Here is a 26,845-nt window from a genome sequence, read left to right as displayed (position 1 = left end):
CCCCTCCAGTGCCATCAGTTCCCCCTCCAGTGCCATCAGTTCCCCCTCCAGTGCCATCAGTTCCCCCTCCAGTGCCATCAGTTCCCCCTCCAGTGCCATCAGTTCCCCCTCCAGTGCCATCAGTTCCCCCTCCAGTGCCATCAGTTCCCCCTCCAGTGCCATCAGTTCCCCCTCCAGTGCCATCAGTTCCCCCTCCAGTGCCATCAGTTCCCCCTCCAGTGCCATCAGTTCCCCCTCCAGTGCCATCAGTTCCCCCTCCAGTGCCATCAGTTCCCCCTCCAGTGCCATCAGTTCTTCCCTCAGTGCCATCAGTTCCCCCTCCAGTGCCATCAGTTCCCCCTCCAATGCCATCAGTTCCCCCTCCAGTGCCATCAGTTCCCCCTCCAGTGCCACCAGCTTCCCCAGTGCGATGAACTCCCCCCAGTGCCACCAGCTGCACCCACTGCCATCAGTTCCCCCACTCCCCCCTCCTAGCCAACAGTACCCAGCCGCAGCACCAGGAAACTGAAACCCCTTTCCTGTAGGGTCACTGCCAACACTCCAGAGATCTTCCATCCTCTTTTTCAGGCGCTGCTCTGGGACCTGCTGACATCACACACATCAGGTCATAGTGCGCGCTCTACGTGCGCTGTGTCCTGACGATGTGTGTACGCTGTGCGGGCCGGCGGGTGACCACGGACTGTGAGTAATAGCAAGCTCTTCACTCACACTCCATGGTCACATGGCACAAACGAATCATCGATGCAAAAAATGTACATTGAGGATTTTTTTTGTGTTGAGTTAATTGATTAATTCGAGGTAACATTTCGGCCCTATACAGTATACGCTGTATCGGTCATGGTGTGAACAGAGCCCACGGGAACATTAGCAGCACCTTCTGCGGAATGTGCAGTGATAATAACATCCACAGATCCTTCCATCATTACGGACACTGCGCACACGTCCCCTACCTTTACAGAGAGGGTTTGTGAAGTTACAGATCCTCGTCAGTAATGCGTGCCGCACCACGTTGTCTTCTCATGCTCTGCTGCCATCTTGTGTTTCAGCGGAAGATGATCATTGACGATGAGACAGAGTTCTGCCAAGAGCCCCTTCTCCGAAGCCTCCTGGAGTGCAAGGTCTGAATCCTCCCCCCCTCTAAGCTATATCAGAATTGTCACAAGTTTTCTAAAGGTCCCCATTCACATTAGACTGGTGTCAGCCGAACCCGCTGTTTTCAGATGAGACTGGCCGGCAATCTAATGGGCATGGGGAGCTCCTGATCCCAACAGTTGGTTTTGGGGGGAAGAGAAGAATTGGGCTCTGTAGGTGGGTCGGGGGTCAGTGTGTAGGTGGGTCGGGGGTCAGTGTGTAGGTGGGTCGGGGGTCAGTGTGTAGGTGGGACGGGGGGGTCAGTCTGTAGGTGGGACGGGGGGGTCAGTCTGTAGGTGGGACGGGGGGGTCAGTCTGTAGGTGGGACGGGGGGGTCAGTCTGTAGGTGGGACGGGGGGGGGTCAGTCTGTAGGTGGGACGGGGGGGGGTCAGTCTGTAGGTGGGACGGGGGGTCAGTCTGTAGGCGGGACGGGGGGGGTCAGTGTGTAGGCTGGAGGGGGGGGTCAGTGTGTAGGCGGGACAGGGGGTCAGTGTGTAGGCGGGACGGGGGGGTCAGTGTGTAGGCGGGACGGGGGGGGTCAGTGTGTAGGCGGGACGGGGGGGTCAGTGTGTAGGCGGGACGGGGGGGTCAGTGTGTAGGCGGGACGGGGGGGTCAGTGTGTAGGCGGGACGGGGGGGTCAGTGTGTAGGCGAGACGGGGGGGTCAGTGTGTAGGCGAGACGGGGGGGTCAGTGTGTAGGCGGGACGGGGGGGTCAGTGTGTAGGCGGGACGGGGGGGTCAGTGTGTAGGCGGGACGGGGGGGTCAGTGTGTAGGCGGGTCGGGGGGGTCAGTGTGTAGGCGGGACGGGGGGGTCAGTGTGTAGGCGGGACGGGGGGTCAGTGTGTAGGCGGGACGGGGGGGTCAGTGTGTAGGCGGGACGGGGGGGGTTAGTGTGTAGGCGGGACGGGGGGGGTTAGTGTGTAGGCGGGACGGGGGGGTTAGTGTGTAGGCGGGACGGGGGGGTCAGTGTGTAGGCGGGACGGGGGGGTCAGTGTGTAGGCGGGAGGGGGGTCAGTGTGTAGGCGGGACGGGGGGGTCAGTGTGTAGGCGGGAGGGGGGTCAGTGTGTAGGCGGGACGGGGGGGGTCAGTGTGTAGGCGGGACGGGGGTCAGTCTGTAGGCGGGACGGGGGTCAGTTTGTAGGGGTCTGGTAGGGGGTCTCCTTGTTGAAAACACATACATGTTCAGTGTTTAGCATGTATGGGTTATGTCAGAATAGATAGCGGACTGCCGAATGAGTGCTTCAACAGCAGGTGTTAAAGGTGTATGGGCACCTTAATGGCTATGTACATCTTCGGGGGCAGTTTTTATTTTTTTTATGATTTCATATTACTCATTTTGGGCTAAAAATCATTTTTTTCAATTGGTCTTTATTAGAAAAATATTGAGCCCTTCTGTCACAAAGGGTTAACCGTTTGTCTAGCAGTGTGACTGGTACTTTCACTTTCTGCCGATCATCTGATAACCTTTAACTCTAAATTACTAAAAGGTCCTGAAGACTTAAGATTTAAGCTGCATTCTTCTCATTAAGCTAAGAACTGAGCTATAATGAGTGTTTATAAGATCAGAGATAAGGAGCCGTCAGCACAGGAAACAGTAAAAATACAGAGCCTGCTACTAGAGAATCTGAACGCTGTACAGAGAAAGGGGCTCAATATTTTTTTTAGTAAAGACCAATTGCATAATTGATTTTTAGCTTAAAATGAGTACAATGCGGTAGATAAAATACTGCCCCTGAAGGTGGACATAGCCTTTTAAGGATTATTCCAGGTTTATTACATTCAGCCAGTACTGAGCTGCACCTACACCATAAGATATCCGCTCACCTGCTCCCCACTGCTTGGATCCAGCACATCCAGATGGGGTCACGTGCGCCACTGAGACCAGACAAGAGCCATCCGGTCTGGCTGTGTACAGGCCTGGCACCAGAGGACTGGTGGGGAGCAGGTGAGTGGATTTGACTCCAAATTTGTCTAAAGCTGGAATAACCCTTTAAGGTTGTTACTGATGGGAGTTGTCAGACTATCCCTTTAAAGAGGTTTTCCACTGAAGCACTATAATAGCATGAATTAGAGTGGGGTCCAACCAGCCCACACAATACACGAGGTGGTCGCCCTCCATGAAAATGATGAGGCAGACTCTGTCAGAGTGACTAGGCGCTTTGTTAGATAGGACTACTCTCAGCGGACCGAGTCTCCCAGCAGTGTATACGTCTATCCTGAACAGAGGCGTGTAATCCTTCTACATTGTCTGACAGGAGAATTTTCTGGACTTTTCCTGCAGAGCGCATTTGACCAGCTGGAGGGGGAGGAGATGAGAAGAGCCCGGACGCGCTCTAATCCGTACGAGATGATCCGTGGGGTCTTCTTCCTAAACAGGTCGGCATTCTCACCCGTGCCCCGCGATGCTGCTAGGTTGCTGCTGCTGTTGGGAGGTGGGAGCTAATAAAGGCCCCCAGGCCTGTCATGTGTGGAGACCTCCGTGGCCATGCCAGAGGCGTAATACTCAGAAAGTCCTGGTATCGCCACGTCCATACGAAAACACGTAGAAAATACTGAAGTCCCAAATAAGCTGCGTCATTTAGGGGTTAAAGCCAGCAGGGAACGGCATGGACAGCTGAATATCTTATCTTAATGTCTGACAACCTCTTGTTACTCAGGTCTTTAGCGCCACTGAACCAAGGGCAGGAAGGATCTGGAGACGGCACAGGACTTACCCCGCGGCTGTCTCCATCCCTTACTGTTCTGTTAACTGCCTTTAATAACAATATACGGTTAGTGGAGCGTCCCTTTAATTGACAGGTCGACAGCGCTCGCAGTGACTGCATGTCCTGGTATTCAGGCTTATTGTGATCTCTTCTCCAGGGCGGCTATGAAGATGGCGAATATCGACCACGTCTTTGATTACATGTTTACCAACCCCAAGGACCCTCAGGGGGTGAGGAATTCATTTCAGTGTTTAAATCCAGGGTGATTCTGTGAGTGCAGCTCTGGAGGATAATACAGGATGTAACTCAGGGTCAGTACAGGATAAGTAATGTATGTACACAGTGACTGCACCAGCAGAATAGTGAGTGCAGCTCTGGAGGATAATACAGGATGTAACTCAGGGTCAGTACAGGATAAGTAATGTATGTACACAGTGACTCCACCAGCAGAACAGTGAGTGCAGCTCTGGAGTATAATACAGGATGTAACTCAGGATCAGTACAGGATAAGTAATGTATGTACACAGTGACTGCACCAGCAGAATAGTGAGTGCAGCTCTGGGGTATAATACAGGATGTAACTCAGGATCAGTACAGGATAAGTAATGTATGTACACAGTGACTGCACCAGCAGAATAGTGAGTGCAGCTCTGGAGTATAATACAGGATGTAATTCAGGATCAGTACAGGATAAGTAATGTATGTACACAGTGACTGCACCAGCAGAATAGTGAGTGCAGCTCTGGAGGATAATACAGGATGTAACTCAGGGTCAGTACAGGATAAGTAATGTATGTACACAGTGACTCCACCAGCAGAACAGTGAGTGCAGCTCTGGAGTATAATACAGGATGTAACTCAGGATCAGTACAGGATAAGTAATGTATGTACACAGTGACTGCACCAGCAGAATAGTGAGTGCAGCTCTGAAGTATAATACAGGATGTAACTCAGGATCAGTACAGGATAAGTAATGTATGTACACAGTGACTGCACCAGCAGAATAGTGAGTGCAGCTCTGGAGTATAATACAGGATGTAACTCAGGATCAGTACAGGATAAGTAATGTATGTACACAGTGACTGCACCAGCAGAATACTGAGTGCAGCTCTGGAGTATAATACAGGATGTAACTCAGGATCAGTACAGGATAAGTAATGTATGTACACAGTGACTGCACCAGCAGAATAGTGAGTGCAGCTCTGAAGTATAATACAGGATGTAACTCAGGATCAGTACAGGATAAGTAATGTATGTACACAGTGACTGCACCAGCAGAATAGTGAGTGCAGCTCTGGAGTATAATACAGGATGTAACTCAGGATCAGTACAGGATAAGTAATGTATGTACACAGTGACTGCACCAGCAGAATAGTGAGTGCAGCTCTGGGGTATAATACAGGATGTAACTCAGGATCAGTACAGGATAAGTAATGTATGTACACAGTGACTGCACCAGCAGAATAGTGAGTGCAGCTCTGGAGTATAATACAGGATGTAATTCAGGATCAGTACAGGATAAGTAATGTATGTACACAGTGACTGCACCAGCAGAATAGTGAGTGCAGCTCTGGAGGATAATACAGGATGTAACTCAGGGTCAGTACAGGATAAGTAATGTATGTACACAGTGACTCCACCAGCAGAACAGTGAGTGCAGCTCTGGAGTATAATACAGGATGTAACTCAGGATCAGTACAGGATAAGTAATGTATGTACACAGTGACTGCACCAGCAGAATAGTGAGTGCAGCTCTGAAGTATAATACAGGATGTAACTCAGGATCAGTACAGGATAAGTAATGTATGTACACAGTGACTGCACCAGCAGAATAGTGAGTGCAGCTCTGGAGTATAATACAGGATGTAACTCAGGATCAGTACAGGATAAGTAATGTATGTACACAGTGACTGCACCAGCAGAATACTGAGTGCAGCTCTGGAGTATAATACAGGATGTAACTCAGGATCAGTACAGGATAAGTAATGTATGTACACAGTGACTGCACCAGCAGAATAGTGAGTGCAGCTCTGAAGTATAATACAGGATGTAACTCAGGATCAGTACAGGATAAGTAATGTATGTACACAGTGACTGCACCAGCAGAATAGTGAGTGCAGCTCTGGAGTATAATACAGGATGTAACTCAGGGTCAGTACAGGATAAGTAATGTATGTACACAGTGACTCCACCAGCAGAACAGTGAGTGCAGCTCTGGAGTATAATACAGGATGTAACTCAGGATCAGTACAGGATAAGTAATGTATGTACACAGTGACTGCACCAGCAGAATAGTGAGTGCAGCTCTGGAGGATAATACAGGATGTAACTCAGGATCAGCACAGGGTCAGTAATGTATGTAGACAGTGACTCCACCAGCAGAATAGTGAGTGCAGCTCTGGAGGATAATACAGGATGTAACTCAGGATCAGTACAGGATAAGTAATGTATGTACACAGTGACTGCACCAGCAGAATAGTGAGTGCAGCTCTGGAGGATAATACAGGATGTAACTCAGGATCAGCACAGGATCAGTAATGTATGTAGACAGTGACTCCACCAGCAGAATAGTGAGTGCAGCTCTGGAGGATAATACAGGATGTAACTCAGGATCAGTACAGGATAAGTAATGTATGTACACAGTGACTGCACCAGCAGAATAGTGAGTGCAGCTCTGGAGAATAATACAGGATGTAACTCAGGATCAGTACAGGATAAGTAATGTATGTAGACAGTGACTGCACCAGCAGAATAGTGAGTGCAGCTCTGGAGTATAATACAAGATGTATGTAAGTAATGTATTCTGAGATGTCAGACGTGGCGGTCAGAGTACTTTTGCCCTGAATTACATTTTCTCTAATATTTTCGTCCTTTGTGATCACCAGCTTCTTCTTCTTGTTCTTCAGAAACCACTGCTGAAAGACCGAGACTCGGAGCTGCTTTACTTTGCGGATGTTTGTGCTGGGCCTGGGGGGTTTTCAGAGTATATCTTATGGAGGAAGAAGTGGCACTCCAAAGGGTTTGGGATGACCCTGAAGGGACCCAACGACTTCAAACTTGAAGACTTCTATTCCGCGTCCAGCGAACTCTTCGAACCGTATTATGGTAAATCTTGTGCTTCTCTTAAAGGGGTCTTCCCGTCTTGTGTAGGACGCTGCTCCAGGCTGAAATCACTCCAAGTGCCTTTTGTTACTAAATGTAGAAATATAGAAGCTGAATACGTTATTTTTATTTGCCAATTAAAAAAAAAACAAATCAACATTGTAACGTTCTGCAAAGACCCAGAGGTTGAGCCCTGGACCCCAGCGCTGCACTGATACATTGTAACAACCTCTCAGGGCAGGAGAGGGATTCCTGCTGCAGTGTTTGCCTCACAGAGTAGACTAATACATTGTATCAAAAGCTCAGCTGTGACAAGTATTAGGTCAGAATGTCAACAACATCCTAACAGCAAGCAGAGGTCTTTACTCTGTACGTTGTGACTTTTCCCCACGGTCTCCTTTCTGTGGTTTCTGTAGATTTTTCTTTTCTTGCGTTGCAGGTGAAGGAGGGGTGGACGGCGACGGGGATGTCACTCGTCCAGAGAACATCACAGCCTTTCGCAACTTTGTGATGGACTACACAGATCACAAGGGTTGTCACTTCATGATGGCGGATGGGGTAGGTGGGACGGGTCCAGATACGGAGGGTGTCTGCAGTGATGGACACTGTCGGTGATGATGTCTTCTGTTCACAGGGCTTCTCTGTGGAGGGTCAGGAGAACATCCAGGAGATCCTCAGCAAACAGCTGCTGCTCTGCCAGATCCTGGTGGGACTGTCTGTCGTCAGAACAGGTGAGATCTATCTCGCCTATCTCATATCTAGTCCTTAGATCACTGATCTGGATCTGATTGGCTGCTGGGGTGATCCCTATCTCATATCTAGTCCTTAGATCACTGATCTCGATCTGATTGGCTGCTGGAGGTGATCCATATCTAAGCATTTAGATTACTTCTCTGGATCTGATTGGCTGCTGGGGGTTGATCCTTATCTCATATCTGATCCCTTAGATTACTTCTCTGGATCTGATTGGCTGCTGGGGGTGATCCCTATCTCATATCTAATACCTTAGATTACTTCTCTGGATCTGATTGGCTGCTGGAAGTGATCCGTATCTAAGCATTTAGATGACTGCTCTGGATCTGATTGGCTGCTGGGGGTGATCCCTATCTCATAGCTGATCCCTTAGATCACTCCTCCTGGATCTGATTGGCTGCTGGAAGTGATCCATATCTAAGCATTTAGATTACTTCTCTGGATCTGATTGGCTGCTGGGGGTGATCCCTATCTCATAGCTGATCCCTTAGATCACTCCTCCTGGATCTGATTGGCTGCTGGAAGTGATCCGTATCTAAGCATTTAGATGACTGCTCTGGATCTGATTGGCTGCTGGGGGTGATCCCTATCTCATAGCTGATCCCTTAGATCACTCCTCCTGGATCTGATTGGCTGCTGGAAGTGATCCATATCTAAGCATTTAGATTACTTCTCTGGATCTGAATGGCTGCTGGAGGTGATCCATATCTAAGCATTTAGATTACTTCTCTGTATCTGATTGGCTGCTGGGGGTGATCCCTATATCATAGCTGATCACTTAGATAACTGCTGTGGATCTGATTGGCTGCTGGGGTAATCCCTATCTCCTAAATGATCACTGCTCTGGATCTGATTGGCTGCTGGAAGTGATCCATATCTAAGCATTTAGATGACTTCTCTGGATCTGATTGGCTGCTGGGGGTGATCCCTATCTCATAGCTGATCACTTAGATCACTCCTCTGGATCTGATTGGCTGCTGGGGGTGATCCCTATCTCATATCTGATCCCTTAGATCACTCCTCTGGATCTGATTGGCTGCTGGGGGTGATCCCTATCTCATAGCTGATCACTTAGATAACTGCTGTGGATCTGATTGGCTGCTGGGGTAATCCCTATCTCCTAAATGATCACTGCTCTGGGTCTGATTGGCTGCTGGGGTAATCCCTATCTCCTAAATGATCACTGCTCTGGGTCTGATTGGCTGCTGGGGGTGATCCCTGCAGTTTCTTACATATGATTTCTTTCAGGAGGACACTTCATCTGTAAGACCTTTGACCTCTTCACCCCGTTCAGCGTGGGTCTCATCTATCTGCTGTATTGCTGCTTTGAGCGTGTGTCTCTCTTCAAGCCAGTCACCAGCCGGCCGGCTAACTCCGAAAGGTGAGTGGTCACGGACATGGCTGATGGTAGGTGAGATTGGTCTCCTAGGCCTCGGACACATGGGTTGTAATTACGGTTGCACCGGGTATCGAATTATCAATACCAGATCGATACTTTTGTACCGGTATCGTTTCGATACCGGGATTTGAAATTTCACGATACTAGGCTGCGCTACTGCTCTCAGCGAGCTCCATGTTCTCCTCCGCAGCCGCTGCTGCTAATAAGAAGAGAGACGGGAGGAGGAGGGACTGTGGCCACTGCGCCACCAATGATGACTAACCCATTAATGCAAACACAGGAGGCGGGTGCCGGCGGCAGAATCACATAGCCGCCACCCGGCCTCTGTGATAGGGCGCTGCGATCCGCAGCAGTTAACCCCTCAGGTGCGGCACCTGAGGGGTTAACTGTCGCGGATCGCAGCGCCCTGTCATAGAGGTCAGGTGCCAGCTATGTGATTCTGCCGCCGGCACCCGCCTCCTGTGTTTGTATTAATGGGTTACTTATTTACTTATCTTCATTGGTGGCGCAGTGCGCCCCCCCAGTATTATAATCATTGGTGGCGCAGTGCGCCCCCCCCAGTATTATAATCATTGGTGGCGCAGTGCGCCCCCCCAGTATTATGATCATTGGTGGCGCAGTGCGCCCCCCCAGTATTATAATCATTGGTGGCGCAGTGCCCCCCCAGTATTATAATCATTGGTTGCGCAGTGCGCCCCCCCAGTATTATGATCATTGGTTGCGCAGTGCCATAAAAAAGGAATGCACGCAGCTTTTTTGGAGTTTTATCTTTTTTCCGCGTGGTGTCAAATAGTATCGAGTATTGCAATACTTTATTATGGTATCGAAATCTAATCAAAATTTTGGTATCGTGACAAGTCTATTTGTAATCCTACTTGGAGACGTACCCCATAGACACAGTACTTCTGGGAGCAGAATGGCCAGTAATCCGGCAGGTGACCAGCAGTCGTCTTGCCCTCTCCCTAGGTACGTGGTGGGCCGCGGCCTGAAGGTGGGCACAGAGGACGTACGCAACTACTTGTTCACTGTCAACCTTCGCCTGAACCAGCTGCGTAACTCTGAGCAGGACGTGAATCTGGTGGTGCCCCTGGAAGTGCTGAGGGGCGACCGGCAGTTTTATGACTACATGGTGCGCTCCAATGAGAGGTGAGGACGGTCATACAGATTATACAGCCACCACTAGGGGGAGCTCACTACATACAGATTATACAGACACCACTAGAGGGAGCTCACTACATACAGGTTATACAATCACCACTAGGGGGAACTCACTACATACAGATTATACAGACACCACTAGAGGGAGCTCACTACATACAGATCATACAGCCACCACTAGGGGGAGCTCACTACATACAGATTATACAGCCACCACTAGGGGGAACTCACTACATACAGATTATACAGTCACCACTAGAGGGAGCTCACTACATACAGATTATACAGCCACCACTAGGGGGAGCTCACTACATACAGATTATACAGCCACCACTAGAGGGAGCTCACTACATACAGATTATACAGCCACCACTAGAGGGAGCTCACTACATACAGATTATACAGCCACCACTAGAGGGAGCTCACTACATACAGGTTATACAGCCACCACTAGGGGGAGCTCACTACATACAGATTATACAGCCACCACTAGAGGGAGCTCACTACATACAGATTATACAGCCACCACTAGATGGAGCTCACTACATACAGGTTATACAGCCACCACTAGGGGGAGCTCACTACATACAGATTATACAGCCACCACTAGAGGGAGCTCACTACATACAGATTATACAGTCACCACTAGAGGGAGCTCACTACATACAGATATATACAGTCACCACTAGGGGGAGCTCACTGCATACAGATTATACAGCCACCACTAGAGGGAGCTCACTACATACAGATTATACAGCCACCATTAGAGGGAGCTCACTATAGACAGATTATACAGCCACCACTAGGGGGAGCTCACTACATACAGATTATACAGCCACCACTAGAGGGAGCTCACTACATACAGAATATACAGCCACCACTAGAGGGAGCTCACTACATACAGAATATACAGCCACCACTAGAGGGCGCTCACTACATACAGATTATACAGCCACCACTAGAGGGAGCTCACTACATACAGATTATACAGTCACCACTAGAGGGCGCTCACTACATACAGATTATACAGTCACCACTAGAGGGAGCTCACTACATACAGATTATACAGCCACCACTAGAGGGAGCTCACTACATACAGATTATACAGCCACCACTATAGGGAGCTTACTACATACAGCTTATACAGCCACCACTAAAGGGAGCTCACTACATACAGAATATACAGCCACCACTAGAGGGCGCTCACTACATACAGATTATACAGCCACCACTAGAGGGAGCTCACTACATACAGATTATACAGTCACCACTAGAGGGCGCTCACTACATACAGATTATACAGTCACCACTAGAGGGAGCTCACTACATACAGATTATACAGTCACCACTAGAGGGAGCTCACTACATACAGATTATACAGTCACCACTAGGGGAAGCTCACTACATACAGATTATACAGTCACCACGAGGGAGCTCACTACATACAGATTATACAGCCACCACTAGAGGGAGCTCACTACATAGAGATTATACAGTCACCACTAGAGGAAGCTCACTACATACAGATTATACAGACACCACTAGAGGGAGCTCACTACATACAGGTTATACAATCACCACTAGGGGGAACTCACTACATACAGATTATACAGACACCACTAGAGGGAGCTCACTACATACAGATCATACAGCCACCACTAGGGGGAGCTCACTACATACAGATTATACAGCCACCACTAGGGGGAACTCACTACATACAGATTATACAGTCACCACTAGAGGGAGCTCACTACATACAGATTATACAGCCACCACTAGGGGGAGCTCACTACATACAGATTATACAGCCACCACTAGAGGGAGCTCACTACATACAGAATATACAGCCACCACTAGAGGGAGCTCACTACATACAGATTATACAGTCACCACTAGAGGCAGCTCACTACATACAGATTATACAGCCACCACTAGAGGGAGCTCACTACATACAGATTATACAGCCACCACTAGAGGGAGCTCACTACATACAGATTATACAGCCACCACTAGAGGGAGCTCACTACATACAGATTATACAGCCACCACTAGAGGGAGCTCACTACATACAGGTTATACAGCCACCACTAGGGGGAGCTCACTACATACAGATTATACAGCCACCACTAGAGGGAGCTCACTACATACAGATTATACAGCCACCACTAGATGGAGCTCACTACATACAGGTTATACAGCCACCACTAGGGGGAGCTCACTACATACAGATTATACAGCCACCACTAGAGGGAGCTCACTACATACAGATTATACAGTCACCACTAGAGGGAGCTCACTACATACAGATATATACAGTCACCACTAGGGGGAGCTCACTGCATACAGATTATACAGCCACCACTAGAGGGAGCTCACTACATACAGATTATACAGCCACCATTAGAGGGAGCTCACTATAGACAGATTATACAGCCACCACTAGGGGGAGCTCACTACATACAGATTATACAGCCACCACTAGAGGGAGCTCACTACATACAGAATATACAGCCACCACTAGAGGGCGCTCACTACATACAGATTATACAGCCACCACTAGAGGGAGCTCACTACATACAGATTATACAGTCACCACTAGAGGGCGCTCACTACATACAGATTATACAGTCACCACTAGAGGGAGCTCACTACATACAGATTATACAGCCACCACTAGAGGGAGCTCACTACATACAGATTATACAGCCACCACTATAGGGAGCTTACTACATACAGCTTATACAGCCACCACTAAAGGGAGCTCACTACATACAGAATATACAGCCACCACTAGAGGGCGCTCACTACATACAGATTATACAGCCACCACTAGAGGGAGCTCACTACATACAGATTATACAGTCACCACTAGAGGGCGCTCACTACATATAGATTATACAGTCACCACTAGAGGGAGCTCACTACATACAGATTATACAGTCACCACTAGAGGGAGCTCACTACATACAGATTATACAGTCACCACTAGGGGAAGCTCACTACATACAGATTATACAGTCACCACGAGGGAGCTCACTACATACAGATTATACAGCCACCACTAGAGGGAGCTCACTACATAGAGATTATACAGTCACCACTAGAGGAAGCTCACTACATACAGATTATACAGTCACCACTAGAGGGAGCTCACTACATACAGATTATACAGCCACCACTAGAGGGAGCTCACTACATACAGATTATACTGCCACCACTAGAGGGAGCTCACTACATACAGATTATACAGCCACCACTAGAGGGAGCTCACTACATACAGATTATACAGCCACCACTAGAGGGAGCTCACTACATACAGGTTATACAGCCACCACTAGGGGGAGCTCACTACATACAGATTATACTGCCACCACTAGAGGGAGCTCACTACATACAGATTATACAGCCACCACTAGGGGGAGCTCACTACATACAGATTATACAGCCACCACTAGGGGGAGCTCACTACATACAGATTATACAGCCACCACTAGAGGGAGCTCACTACATACAGATTATACTGCCACCACTAGAGGGAGCTCACTACATACAGATTATACTGCCACCACTAGAGGGAGCTCACTACATACAGATTATACAGTCACCACTAGAGGGAGCTCACTACATACATATTATACAGTCACGATAGGGGGAGCTCACTACATACAGGTTATACAGTCACTACTAGAGGGAGCTCACTACATACAGATTATACAGCCACCACTAGAGGGAGCTCACTACATACAGATTATACTGCCACCACTAGAGGGAGCTCACTACATACAGATTATACAGCCACCACTAGGGGGAGCTCACTACATACAGATTATACTGCCACCACTAGAGGGAGCTCACCACATTTGTCGCTGAGTAAAGGATTTTGGTTTGGAATCTCCAAGATTTGGAACAGCTGAGGGTTTGTGAGAGATATCAGCTTTTTGATATGCTTAGGCTACTTTCACACTAGCGTTTTAGTTTTCCGTTATTGAGATCCGTCATATGGGCTCAGTTTTGTTCCCATTCATTGTCAATTGGGACAAAACTGAACAGAACAGAGTCACCAGAATGCATTCCGTTCCGTTTAGTTGCGTTCCCAGACCGGAGAGCAAACCGCAACATGTTGTAGTTTGCTTTCCGTCCTGGGATGCGGAGTAAGACGGATCCGGCATGACCCCCAATGCAAGTCAATGGGGACGGATCGGTTTTCTCTGACACAATAGAAACGGATCCGTCCCCAATTGACTTTCAGTGGAGTTCATGACGGATCCGTCTTGGCAATGTTACAGATAATACAACCGGATCCGTTCATAACGGATGCAGACGGTTGTATGATCAGTAACGGAAGCGTTTTTGCTGAACCTTGCCGGATCCAACAAAATTGCTAGTGTGACAGTAGCCTTGGGGTACTTTCGCACTAGCGTTAGAGGAATCCGGCAGGCAGTTCTGTGGCCGTAACTCTCTGCCGGATCTGGAAATCCGTGTGCAAACGGATACCATTTGTTTCATGATGCGGATCCGTTTGACAAATGCATTGAAATACCGGATCCGTCTCTCCGGTGTCATCCGGAAAAACGGATCCGGTATATATATATTTTTTCACATTTTTAAAGGTCTGGATCAGTTTTTCTGGAACACTTGATACCGGATCCGGCATTAATACATTTTAGTGGAAAATAACGCCGGATCCGGCATTCCGTCAAGTGTTCCGAAATTTTGGACGAAGAAAATACTGCAGCATGCTGCGGTATTTTCTCCGGCCAAATACCGTAAAAGTGACTGAACTGAAGACGTCCTGATCGGATTTCTCTCCATTCAGAATGCATGGGGACAAAACTAGTGTGAAGGTACCCTTAGTTGTATTTTCTTTACTGTTTGCAGTATTTCTGCTTGTTGTCAGTGAATTGTTAACATTCTTGTTAGCATTCTGAGCCGCCTGATGACTTTATGTACCTGACTTTCTTTTTCTTGCAGTTATTGTGAGTTTCAGATAAAAGCTTTGGCTAAAATCCACGCCTTCGTCCAGGACTCGTAAGTAAAACCGTTACTGGCCGGTAGTATTAATTTGCAGGATGAAGCTGCGCTGCTGTGTGTCGGGTACAGGACCCCTGCTACCTGGGCTCCTCAGGGAACTTCAGGCCGGGTTCACACGGCTAAGATCCGCCGTATACAATACAGCGGCAGATCAGTCGGCTGACCGCCCTCTGTGGCCAGCGCGTTTTTGGCAGCAGAAATTTGGACAAAATTTGCATAAAGTAAATGCTAGCTATTTTACCCTCCCCCATTGACTTCAATGTGGAATGTAGAAGCGAATTGGGAAATCAGAGACTAAAAAAATTATCTTCAGACCCCCTGATATTCATTTTGTAACCTGTTAGTTAGAGTGGGTTCACATCACGTTTTTTCCCATCCATTTAACGTATCCAAAAAACGTATACGTTAAACGGATGCCTAAGACTGATGCGATACAGTGGCATCCTTTCACCAGAAGTACAAGGATACAAGAACGTGGTGTATTGTGTTTATACATCAAACGGAGGCACAAACGTGATGTGAACCTGCCCTTACAGACATGTGAGGTCTGTGTGTCCCCCCAGTAATACATGCTGGATGTGAGGTCTGTGTGTCCCCCCAGTAATACATGCTGGATGTGAGGTCTGTGTGTCCCCCAGTAATACATGCTGGATGTGAGGTCTGTGTGTCCCCCAGTAATACATGCTGGATGTGAGGTCTGTGTGTCCCCCAGTAATACATGCTGGATGTGAGGTCTGTGTGTCCTCCAGTAATACATGCTGGATGTGAGGTCTGTGTCCCCCCCCAGTAATACATGCTGGATGTGAGGTCTGTGTGTCCCCCCAGTAATACATGCTGGATGTGAGGTCTGTGTGTCCCCCCAGTAATACATGCTGGATGTGAGGTCTGTGTGTCCCCCCAGTAATACATGCTGGATGTGAGGTCTGTGTGTCCCCAGTAATACATGCTGGATGTGAGGTCTGTGTGTCCCCCAGTAATACATGCTGGACGTGAGGTCTGTGTGTCCCCCAGTAATACATGCTGGATGTGAGGTCTGTGTGTCCCCCAGTAATACATGCTGGATGTGAGGTCTGTGTGTCCCCCAGTAATACATGCTGGATGTGAGGCCTGTGAGTCCCCCAGTAATACATGCTGGATGTGAGGTCTGTGTGTCCTCCAGTAATACATGCTGGATGTGAGGTCTGTGTGTCCCCCAGTAATACATGCTGGATGTCTGTGTGTCCTCCAGTAATACATGCTGGATGTGAGGTCTGTGTGTCCCCCAGTAATACATGCTGGATGTGAGGTCTGTGTGTCCCCCCAGTAATACATGCTGGATGTGAGGTCTGTGTGTCCCCCAGTAATACATGCTGGATGTCTGTGTGTCCTCCAGTAATACATGCTGGATGTGAGGTCTGTGTGTCCCCCAGTAATACATGCTGGATGTCTGTGTGTCCTCCAGTAATACATGCTGGATGTGAGGTCTGTGTGTCCCCCAGTAATACATGCTGGATGTGAGGTCTGTGTGTCCCCCCAGTAATACATGCTGGATGTGAGGTCTGTGTGTCCCCCAGTAATACATGCTGGATGTCTGTGTGTCCCCCAGTAATACATGCTGGATGTGAGGTCTGTGTGTCCTCCAGTAATACATGCTGGATGTGAGGTCTGTGTGTCCCCCCAGTAATACATGCTGGATGTGAGGTCTGTGTGTCCCCCCAGTAATACATGCTGGATGTGAGGTCTGTGTGTCCTCCAGTAATACATGCTGGATGTGAGGTCTGTGTGTCCTCCAGTAATACATGCTGGATGTGAGGTCTGTGTGTCCCCCAGTAATACATGCTGGATGTCTGTGTGTCCCCCAGTAATACATGCTGGATGTGACGTCTGTGTGTCCCCCCAGTAATGCATGCTGGATGTGAGGTCTGTGTGTCCCCTAGTAATACATGCTGGATGTGAGGTCTGTGTCGTCCCCCCAGTAATACATGCTGGATGTGAGGTCTGTGTCCCACCCGGTAATACATGCTGGATGTGAGGCCTGTGTGTCCCCCAGTAATACCTGCTGGATGTGAGGTCTGTGTGTCCTCCAGTAATACATGCTGGATGTGAGGTCTGTGTGTCCTCCAGTAATACATGCTGGATGTGAGGTCTTTGTGTCCCCCAGTAATACATGCTGGATGTCTGTGTGTCCCCCAGTAATACATGCTGGATGTGACGTCTGTGTGTCCCCCCAGTAATGCATGCTGGATGTGAGGTCTGTGTGTCCCCTAGTAATACATGCTGGATGTGAGGTCTGTGTCGTCCCCCCAGTAATACATGCTGGATGTGAGGTCTGTGTCCCACCCGGTAATACATGCTGGATGTGAGGCCTGTGTGTCCCCCAGTAATACCTGCTGGATGTGAGGTCTGTGTGTCCTCCAGTAATACATGCTGGATGTGAGGTCTGTGTGTCCTCCAGTAATACATGCTGGATGTGAGGTCTGTGTGTCCCCCAGTAATACATGCTGGATGTGAGGCCTGTGAGTCCCCCAGTAATACATGCTGGATGTGAGGTCTGTGTGTCCCCCAGTAATACATGCTGGATGTGAGGCCTGTGTGTCCTCCAGTAATACATGCTGGATGTGAGGTCTGTGTGTCCCCCAGTAATACATGCTGGATGTGAGGTCTGTGTGTCCCCCCAGTAATACATGCTGGATGTGAGGTCTGTGTCCCCCCAGTAATACATGCTGGATGTGAGGTCTGTGTGTCCCCCAGTAATACATGCTGGATGTGAGGTCTGTGTGTCCCCCAGTAATACATGCTGGATGTGAGGTCTGTGTGTCCCCCAGTAATACATGCTGGATGTGAGGCCTGTGTGTCCTCCAGTAATACATGCTGGATGTGAGGTCTGTGTGTCCTCCAGTAATACATGCTGGATGTAACGTCTGTGTCCCCCCCCCTCAGTAATACATGCTGGATGTGAGGTCTGTGTGTCCTCCAGTAATACATGCTGGATGTGAGGTCTGTGTCCCCCCCCAGTAATACCTGCTGGATGTGAGGTCTGTGTGTCCCCCAGTAATACATGCTGGATGTGAGGTCTGTGTGTCCTCCAGTAATACATGCTGGATGTGAGGTCTGTGTGTCCTCCAGTAATACATGCTGGATGTGAGGTCTGTGTGTCCCCCAGTAATACATGCTGGATGTGAGGTCTGTGTGTCCCCCAGTAATACATGCTGGATGTGAGGTCTGTGCCCCCCCCCAGTAATACATGCTGGATGTGAGGTCTGTGTGTCCTCCAGTAATACATGCTGGATGTGAGGCCTGTGTCCCCCCCCCAGTAATACATGCTGGATGTGAGGTCTGTGTGTCCCCTCCAGTAATACATGCTGGATGTGAGGTCTGTGTGTCCCCCAGTAATACATGCTGGATGTGAGATCTGTGTGTCCTTCAGTAATACATGCTGGATGTGAGGTCTGTGTGTCCCCCAGTAATACATGCTGGATGTGAGGTCTGTGTGTCCTCCCAGTAATACATGCTGGATGTCTGTGTGTCCTCCAGTAATACATGCTGGATGTGAGGTCTGTGTGTCCCTCCAGTAATACATGCTGGATGTGAGATCTGTGTGTTCTCCCAGTAATACATGCTGGATGTGAGGTCTGTGTGTCCCCCAGTAATACATGCTGGATGTGAGGTCTGTGTGTCCTCCAGTAATACATGCTGGATGTGAGGTCTGTGTGTCCCCCAGTAATACATGCTGGATGTGAGGCCTGTGTCCCCCCCCAGTAATACATGCTGGATGTGAGGTCTGTGTGTCCCCTCCAGTAATACATGCTGGATGTGAGGTCTGTGTGTCCCCCAGTAATACATGCTGGATGTGAGATCTGTGTGTCCTTCAGTAATACATGCCGGATGTGAGGTCTGTGTGTCCCCCAGTAATACATGCTGGATGTGAGGTCTGTGTGTCCTCCCAGTAATACATGCTGGATGTCTGTGTGTCCTCCAGTAATACATGCTGGATGTGAGGCCTGTGTGTCCCCTCCAGTAATACATGCTGGATGTGAGGTCTGTGTGTCCTCCAGTAATACATGCTGGATGTGAGGTCTGTGTGTCCCCCAGTAATACATGCTGGATGTGAGGTCTGTGTGTCCCCCAGTAATACATGCTGGATGTGAGGTTTGTGTGTCCCCCAGTAATACATGCTGGATGTGAGGTCTGTGTGTCCCCCAGTAATACATGCTGGATGTGAGGTCTGTGTGTCCTCCAGTAATACATGCTGGATGTGAGGTCTGCGTGTCCTCCAGTAATACATGCTGGATGTGAGGTCTGTGTGTCCCCCAGTAATACATGCTGGATGTGAGGTCTGTGTGTCCTCCAGTAATACATGCTGGATGTGAGGTCTGTGTGTCCTCCAGTAATACATGCTGGATGTGAGGTCTGTGTGTCCCCCAGTAATACATGCTGGATGTGAGGTCTGTGTGTCCTCCAGTAATACATGCTGGATGTGAGGTCTGTGTGTCCCCCAGTAATACATGCTGGATGTGAGGTCTGTGTGTCCCCCAGTAATACATGCTGGATGTGAGGTCTGTGTGTCCTCCAGTAATACATGCTGGATGTGAGGTCTGTGTGTCCCCCAGTAATACATGCTGGATGTGAGGTCTGTGTGTCCTCCAGTAATACATGCTGGATGTGAGGTCTGTGTCCCCCCCCCAGTAATACATGCTGGATGTGAGGTCTGTGTGTCCCCCCCAGTAATACATGCTGGATGTGAGGTCTGTGTGTCCCCCCAGTAATACATGCTGGATGTGAGGTCTGTGTCCCCCCCCCCCCCCCAGGACCTGTGCCTTGGTACACAGCCTGTGTAATTCACACCAGCCCCCCTGCAGACTTTCATGTGTGCTGTCTTTTGGTACAATGCCATCAGTTTGTGGTGGTCTTCTTGGATGCCTTCCTCCCCACCCGTCTGCGATATCTTACAGCGAGAGAAGGGAGGGGGAGAGCAGCGCGCCGTCAGAAGCAGAGCTCTGCTGATTTATGTCACATTCTGCACCAGCTGCTAGGTGAAGGACTTGCACACAATCTGCAGAATTGGAAGATTTTATATCCCGGAAGTAAATGAACAGTACATTTCGGTGTCTAGGCGTCCGTGGCCTTTAGCCAGTGTTTGGAGAAGGTGAAGTCTGCATGGTGTTCATGTTCTGCTGTGATTGTTTTCAGGTCCCTGAGCGAGCCCCACCAGGCCGATCTGCGGAAAGAGTGCCTGAAGCTGTGGGGGGTAAGTGTCCCTGCCTTCTAGATTTTACATCACTCCAGCGTGATCCTGAAGTCAGGGCCACAGGCGATGTTTAGAACGCTCCCTCACACAGAGAAGTTGGAGATAAACTTGGCTTCACCATTGTGTCCTGTATATGATGGTGTCTTGTCAGAGCGACCATTGTGGGGTCTTGGCTTACGTATTAGAGCTGCATTACCGATTCTCATACACCGCCGCACTGTGTGTGACTAGAGTATATTCACATGTAAGCGGGGGAGGGGTGCTGTAGGGTGGGAACTCATCTCTGAATGGACGTTTTAGAGCTGCTGAGCGGGGGTCCGCTGTCAGTGACGGCAGGGACCGCTCCTGGGTGTCCCTGCCTTCTAGATCACTGTATACACAGTGGGAGGAGCGCTGTGTATACAGCTGAGGAAGCGCTATGCCGCTTCCTGTTCCGGCCCCCGGTGGTCCGTGACCAGCCCTACAGTGAGGCTGTACAGCGCTGTATACTGGGGGGTGCATTTCTCCTGTCACTGGGGCTCCTATGTCAGTCCCAGTTACAGGAGAAATCAGTAGTAGAATAAAATAAAAAGTGATGTTAAATGTCCCCCAGAGGTCTTGTATGACCTTATGGGGGGACACAAAGTGTAAAATAAAAAAGTGTTTTATAAAAATTTAAGTTTCAGATGTAAAAAAAGCACACTTTTCCCCAATTAAGTCATTAAAAAATTGTTAAAAATAGAAATAAATAGACATATTTGTTACCACTGCGTCCTAAAAATATCACATGATCTATTCTAGCCCATCAGGTGAATGCTGTAAAAATGTAAAAAAAAAATAGGCCAAAAAAGCATCTTTTTGTCACCTCACCTTCCAAAAAACATGATATCAAGTTATCAAAAAGTCTTATATACCCCAAAATGGTTCAGTCTGTCCTGCAAAAGACAAGCCCCCAGACCTCTACGCCGGCAGATGTTAGTATACGGTGATGCAAAATACAACACATTTTTAATAAAAAGTGATTTTATTATGTTAAAATATGAAAAAATAATATAAATCGGTTATCGCCATAATTGTATCAACCTGCAGAATAAAGTTATCAAATCATATATACCACATGGTGAACTTCATAAAAAATCAAAACACTGAAAGAATTTACATTTTTGCCCACCTCACCTCCCAAAGTAATCGGAAAGCCAAAAGGTACCCCAAAAGTGTGCCAATAAAACTACAGCTTGTCCCGCAAAAAATAAGTCCTCACACAGCGAAGTTAACAAAAATAAAAAAGTTATGGCTCTCGACGAGCATTTCAGCAAATCCCAAGTTAGAAAATCCAGACGCCCAAACAGCAGTTTACAACCACAATTGGAGAAAATGGGTAAGAAATTGTGGGGTGACATTCTCCTGTTATCCCTTGTGAAAAAGAAAGTTTGGGCCTAAAGGACCATTTTCTTGTAAAAAAAAAAAAAATTTTTATTTTCACGGCCAAGTGTTATTAATTCTATGAAATGCCTGTTGCTCAGTGCACCGCTTAAAAATGCCTCGGGTGGTGTAGTTTCCAAAATGTGGTCACTTTTTGGGGGTTTTCACTGTGGGGGTACCTCAGGGTCTTTTGAAATACAATATGGCGCCCAAAGGCCAGTCCAGCAAAAACCATATGGCGCTCCTTTCTTTCTGCGCTCCTTTCCTTCTGCGCTCCTTTCTTTCTGCGCTCCTTTCCTTCTGCGCTCCTTTCCTTCTGCGCTCCTTTCCTTCTGCGCTCCTTTCTTTCTGCGCTCCTTTCCTTCTGCCCTTCTTTCCTTCTGCGCTCCTTTCCTTCTGCGCTCCTTTCCCTTCTGCGCTCCTTTCTTTCTGCGCTCCTTTCCCTTCTGCGCTCCTTTCCCTTCTGCGCTCCTTTCCCTTCTGCGCTCCTTTCCCTTCTGCGCTCCTTTCCTTCTGCCCTCCTTTCCTTCTGCCCTCCTTTCCTTCTGCGCTCCTTTCCTTCTGCGCTCCTTTCCTTCTGCGCTCCTTTCCTTCTGCGCTCCTTTCCTTCTGCCCTCCTTTCCTTCTGCGCTCCTTTCCCTTCTGCGCTCCTTTCCTTCTGCGCTACTTTCCCTTCTGCGCTCCTTTCCCTTCTGCGCTCCTTTCCTTCTGCCCTCCTTTCCTTCTGCGCTCCTTTCCCTTCTGCGCTCCTTTCCTTCTGCCCTCCTTTCCTTCTGCGCTCCTTTCCCTTCTGCGCTCCTTTCCTTCTGCCCTCCTTTCCTTCTGCGCTCCTTTCCCTTCTGCGCTCCTTTCCTTCTGCGCTACTTTCCCTTCTGCGCTACTTTCCCTTCTGCGCTCCTTTCCCTTCTGCGCTCCTTTCCTTCTGCCCTCCTTTCCTTCTGCGCTCCTTTCCTTCTGCGCTCCTTTCCTTCTGCGCTTCTTTCTTTCTGCGCTCCTTTCCTTCTGCGCTCCTTTCCTTCTGCGCTCCTTTCCTTCTGCCCTCCTTTCCTTCTGCCCTCCTTTCCTTCTGCGCTCCTTTCCTTCTGCGCTCCTTTCCTTCTGCCCTCCTTTCCTTCTGCCCTCCTTTCCCTTCTGCGCTCCTTTCCCTTCTGCGCTCCTTTCCCTTCTGCGCTCCTTTCCTTCTGCCCTCCTTTCCTTCTGCCCTCCTTTCCTTCTGCGCTCCTTTCCTTCTGTGCTCCTTTCCTTCTGCGCTCCTTTCCTTCTGCCCTCCTTTCCTTCTGCGCTCCTTTCCCTTCTGCGCTCCTTTCCTTCTGCGCTCCTTTCCCTTCTGCGCTCCTTTCCTTCTGCGCTACTTTCCCTTCTGCGCTCCTTTCCCTTCTGCGCTCCTTTCCTTCTGCGCTCCTTTCCTTCTGCGCTGCTTTCCTTCTGCGCTCCTTTCCTTCTACGCTTCTTTCTTTCTGCGCTCCTTTCCTTCTGCGCTCCTTTCCTTCTGCGCTCCTTTCCTTCTGCGCTCCTTTCCTTCTGCCCTCCTTTCCTTCTGCCCTACTTTCCTTCTGCGCTCCTTTCCTTCTGCGCTCCTTTCCTTCTGCCCTCCTTTCCTTCTGCCCTCCTTTCCTTCTGCCCTCCTTTCCCTTCTGCGCTCCTTTCCTTCTGCGCTCCTTTCCTTCTGCGCTCCTTTCCCTTCTGCGCTCCTTTCCCTTCTGCGCTCCTTTCCTTCTGCGCTCCTTTCCCTTCTGCGCTCCTTTCCTTCTGCCCTCCTTTCCTTCTGACAGTACATCTCGTCATCCATGTTGTTTCTCCTTCCAGATTCCTGACCAAGCTCGAGTGGCCCCGACTAACAGTGACGCTAGGGCCAAGTTCTTCCAGCTGGTCCAGGTAGGTCCTCGCTCCCCCGCGGCTTCTCTTACTCCATCTTACTGTACATGAACATGGCGCCCGTCCTTCTGTTTCTAGAGCCGGGACATTGACGTTTACAGTAACAAGCCGACCCCCCTGACGAACAAGACCCTGGAGAAGCTGAGCCACGTGCTGGACTACAGGTGCATGGTGTCCGGGAGCGAGCAGAAGTTCCTCCTAGGATTAGGGGTAAGAATGTACACGTGCCACGTTATACCGCTGGTGGTCAGGGGCAGCGAGATGAAGCGTGAATGTACGATGCAGGTTGTTTTATTTAACCCCTTGTGTCACTATCTCCTCAGAGGTCTCAGATCTACACCTGGGGGGGTCGTCCTTCTGATCGCTGGACTAAACTGGATCTAAAAACGGAGCTACCCCGCGACACCCTCCTGTCTGTGGAGATTGTCAATGAGCTGAAAGGCGAGGTGAGCGGTAAATGTGATGCAGGCCATACGTTCTATAGAATAGTATGGGGGCCACAAGGAGACATTGCTCTATATGGTATGGGGGCCACAAGGAGACATTGCTCTATATGGTATGGGGGCCACAAGGAGACATTGCTCTATATGGTATTGGGGCCACAAGGAGACATTGCTCTATATGGTATGGGGGCCACAAGGAGACATTGCTCTATATAGTATGGGGGCCACAAGGAGACATTGCTCTATATAGTACGGGGGCCACAAGGAGACATTGCTGTATATGGTATGGGGGCCACAAGGAGACATTGCTCTATATGGTATGGGGGCCACAAGGAGACATTGCTCTATATGGTATGGGGGCCACAAGGAGACATTGCTCTATATGGTATGGGGGCCACAAGGAGACATTGCTCTATATGGTATGGGGGCCACAAGGAGACATTGCTCTATATGGTATGGGGGCCACAAGGAGACATTGCTCTATATAGTATGGGGGCCACAAGGAGATATTATACTGTATGGGGTCCCCACACATTATAGTGATGTCTTCTTGTGGCCCCACTGTTTCACACCATGGGCACTGCATTCAGTCCGCAAAAAATCTGGATCAGATGCAGACAGAGAATGCGGTCGTGTGCACGAGTCCTGTATGGGGGGACATTACATAATGCGCGGCTAAACATACAGCAGAATGTAGCCCCCCACACCTCTCACATCCAGTGAATGCTCCTCTCATCTTCTCCATTCAGCCCAGACCGCCATGATAACTTCTTCCAGCTCGTCTCTGCAGAGTTTGACAAACAGACATCTTACATTCCTCACTTCTCCATCATCCTCCCTGGTGTCCCAACATTGTCATCCTGCTGCCACCCCCAGTACTGCGCCCGCTGTGCTCCCCAATGACCACAGACACTACACTGTAGAAATAATATTGCTAAACAGAGTCCCCCCCCCCCCCAAATAACTGACTGCCCTCAGTATTAATAGTGCCCCCATAGCAATCCCATTAGTAGTAATGCCCTCCATATTGTGCCCAATAATAATGTCACCTCAGTACCCCCAATATTAAAAGGGGTCCTCTCACTTCAGTAAGTGGCAGTTATCATGTAGAGAAAGTTAACACAAGCCACGTACTAATGTATTGTCATTCTCCATGTCGCTTCCTTCGCTGGCTGGATTCATTTTCCCATCACATTATACACGGCTCGTTTCCATGGTTACAGACCACTGATGGATTGCAGGGTGGTCTGTAACCCTGGAAACGAGTTGTGTATAATGTGATGAATCCAGCCAGCGAAGGAAGCAACATGGAGAATCACAATACATTAGTACGTGGCTTGTGTTAACTTTCTCTACATGATAACTGCCACTTACTGAAGTGAGAGGACCCCTTTAATAATGCCCCCTATAGTACCCCCATTTATATAATGCTCTCCCCCTCTAATATAATGCCTTCATATATAATGCTCCCCCTGTAGTATAATACCCCCATATATAATGGTCTCCCTCTCTAGTACAGTCCTGATCAAAAGTTTAAGACCACTTGAAAAATGGCAAAAAAAATCATATTTTACATTGATCCAACAATGTAAAATATGTTTTTTTGCCATTTTTCAAGTGGTCTTAAACTTTTGATCAGGACTGTATAATGCCTCCATATATAATGCTCCCCCCCCCCCTTAGTATAATACCCCCTTGTATAATGGTTTTCCCCTCTAGTATAATGCCTCCATATATAATGCTCCCTCCCCCCGTAGTATAATACCCTCATATACACTGAGCAAAAATATAAACACAACACTTTCGGTTTTGCCCCCATTTTGCATGAGCTGAACTCAAAGATCTGAAACATTTTCTACAGACACAGAAGACCCATTACTCTCAAATACTGTTCACAAATCTGTCTAGACCTGTGTTAGTGAGCGCTTCTCCTTTGCCGAGATAATCCATCCCACCTCACAGGTGTGGCAGATCAAGGTGCTGATTAGACAGCATGAATATTGCACAGTTGTACCTTAGACTGCCCACAATAAAAGGCCACTCTGAAATGTGCAGATTGATCACACAGCACAATGCTACAGATGTCGCAACGTTTGAGGGAGCGTGCAAATGGCATGCTGACTGCAGGAATGTCTACCAGAGCTGTTGCCCGCGCAATGAATGTTCATTTCTCTACCATAAGCCGTCTCCAAAGGCGTTTCAGAGAATTTGGCAGCACATCCAACCGGCCTCAGAATCGCAGACCACGTGTAACCACACCAGCCCAGGACCTCCACATCCAGCATGTCCACCTCCATGATCGTCTGAGACCAGCCACCCGGACAGCTGCAGCAACAATCTGTTTGCATAAGGGTCCATTCACACGTCCGTGGTGTATTGCGGATCCGCAATACACCCAGCCGGCACCCCCATAGAACTAACTATTCTTGTCCGGAAGTTTGGGGGCAGCGCTTTGGAAATGCGGATGCGAAGAGCACATAGTGTGCTCTCCACATCCCGTTCTGCCCCATTGAGAATGAATGGGTCCGCACCCGCTCCCAATATTGCGGAACGGAGGCGGACCCATTTGCGGACATCTGAATGGAGCCTAACCAAAGAATTTTTGCACAAACTGTCA

General features: G+C 48.8%; 1 protein-coding gene across 3 annotated transcripts in view; it reads left to right on the top strand.

The window, feature by feature from the left end:
• CMTR1 (cap methyltransferase 1) overlaps positions 1–26,845 on the top strand; it is a 57,014-nt gene that overhangs the window by 5,682 nt on the left and 24,487 nt on the right. For all 3 annotated transcript variants that reach the window (XM_040430787.1, XM_040430788.1, XM_040430789.1), the window contains exons 7-19: positions 1,047–1,118; positions 3,416–3,510; positions 3,997–4,069; positions 6,746–6,944; positions 7,381–7,499; positions 7,576–7,672; positions 8,943–9,075; positions 10,060–10,239; positions 15,223–15,279; positions 20,452–20,509; positions 23,717–23,785; positions 23,864–23,995; positions 24,109–24,231. In XM_040430787.1, coding sequence (XP_040286721.1) covers positions 1,047–1,118; positions 3,416–3,510; positions 3,997–4,069; positions 6,746–6,944; positions 7,381–7,499; positions 7,576–7,672; positions 8,943–9,075; positions 10,060–10,239; positions 15,223–15,279; positions 20,452–20,509; positions 23,717–23,785; positions 23,864–23,995; positions 24,109–24,231 — 1,407 coding nt within the window. The remainder of the gene's footprint in view (positions 1–1,046; positions 1,119–3,415; positions 3,511–3,996; positions 4,070–6,745; positions 6,945–7,380; positions 7,500–7,575; positions 7,673–8,942; positions 9,076–10,059; positions 10,240–15,222; positions 15,280–20,451; positions 20,510–23,716; positions 23,786–23,863; positions 23,996–24,108; positions 24,232–26,845) is intronic.

Source organism: Bufo bufo, chromosome 4 (assembly GCF_905171765.1).
Source record: "Bufo bufo chromosome 4, aBufBuf1.1, whole genome shotgun sequence".
Taxonomy (NCBI): domain Eukaryota; kingdom Metazoa; phylum Chordata; class Amphibia; order Anura; family Bufonidae; genus Bufo; species Bufo bufo.
This window is presented reverse-complemented; position numbering and strand designations above follow the sequence as displayed.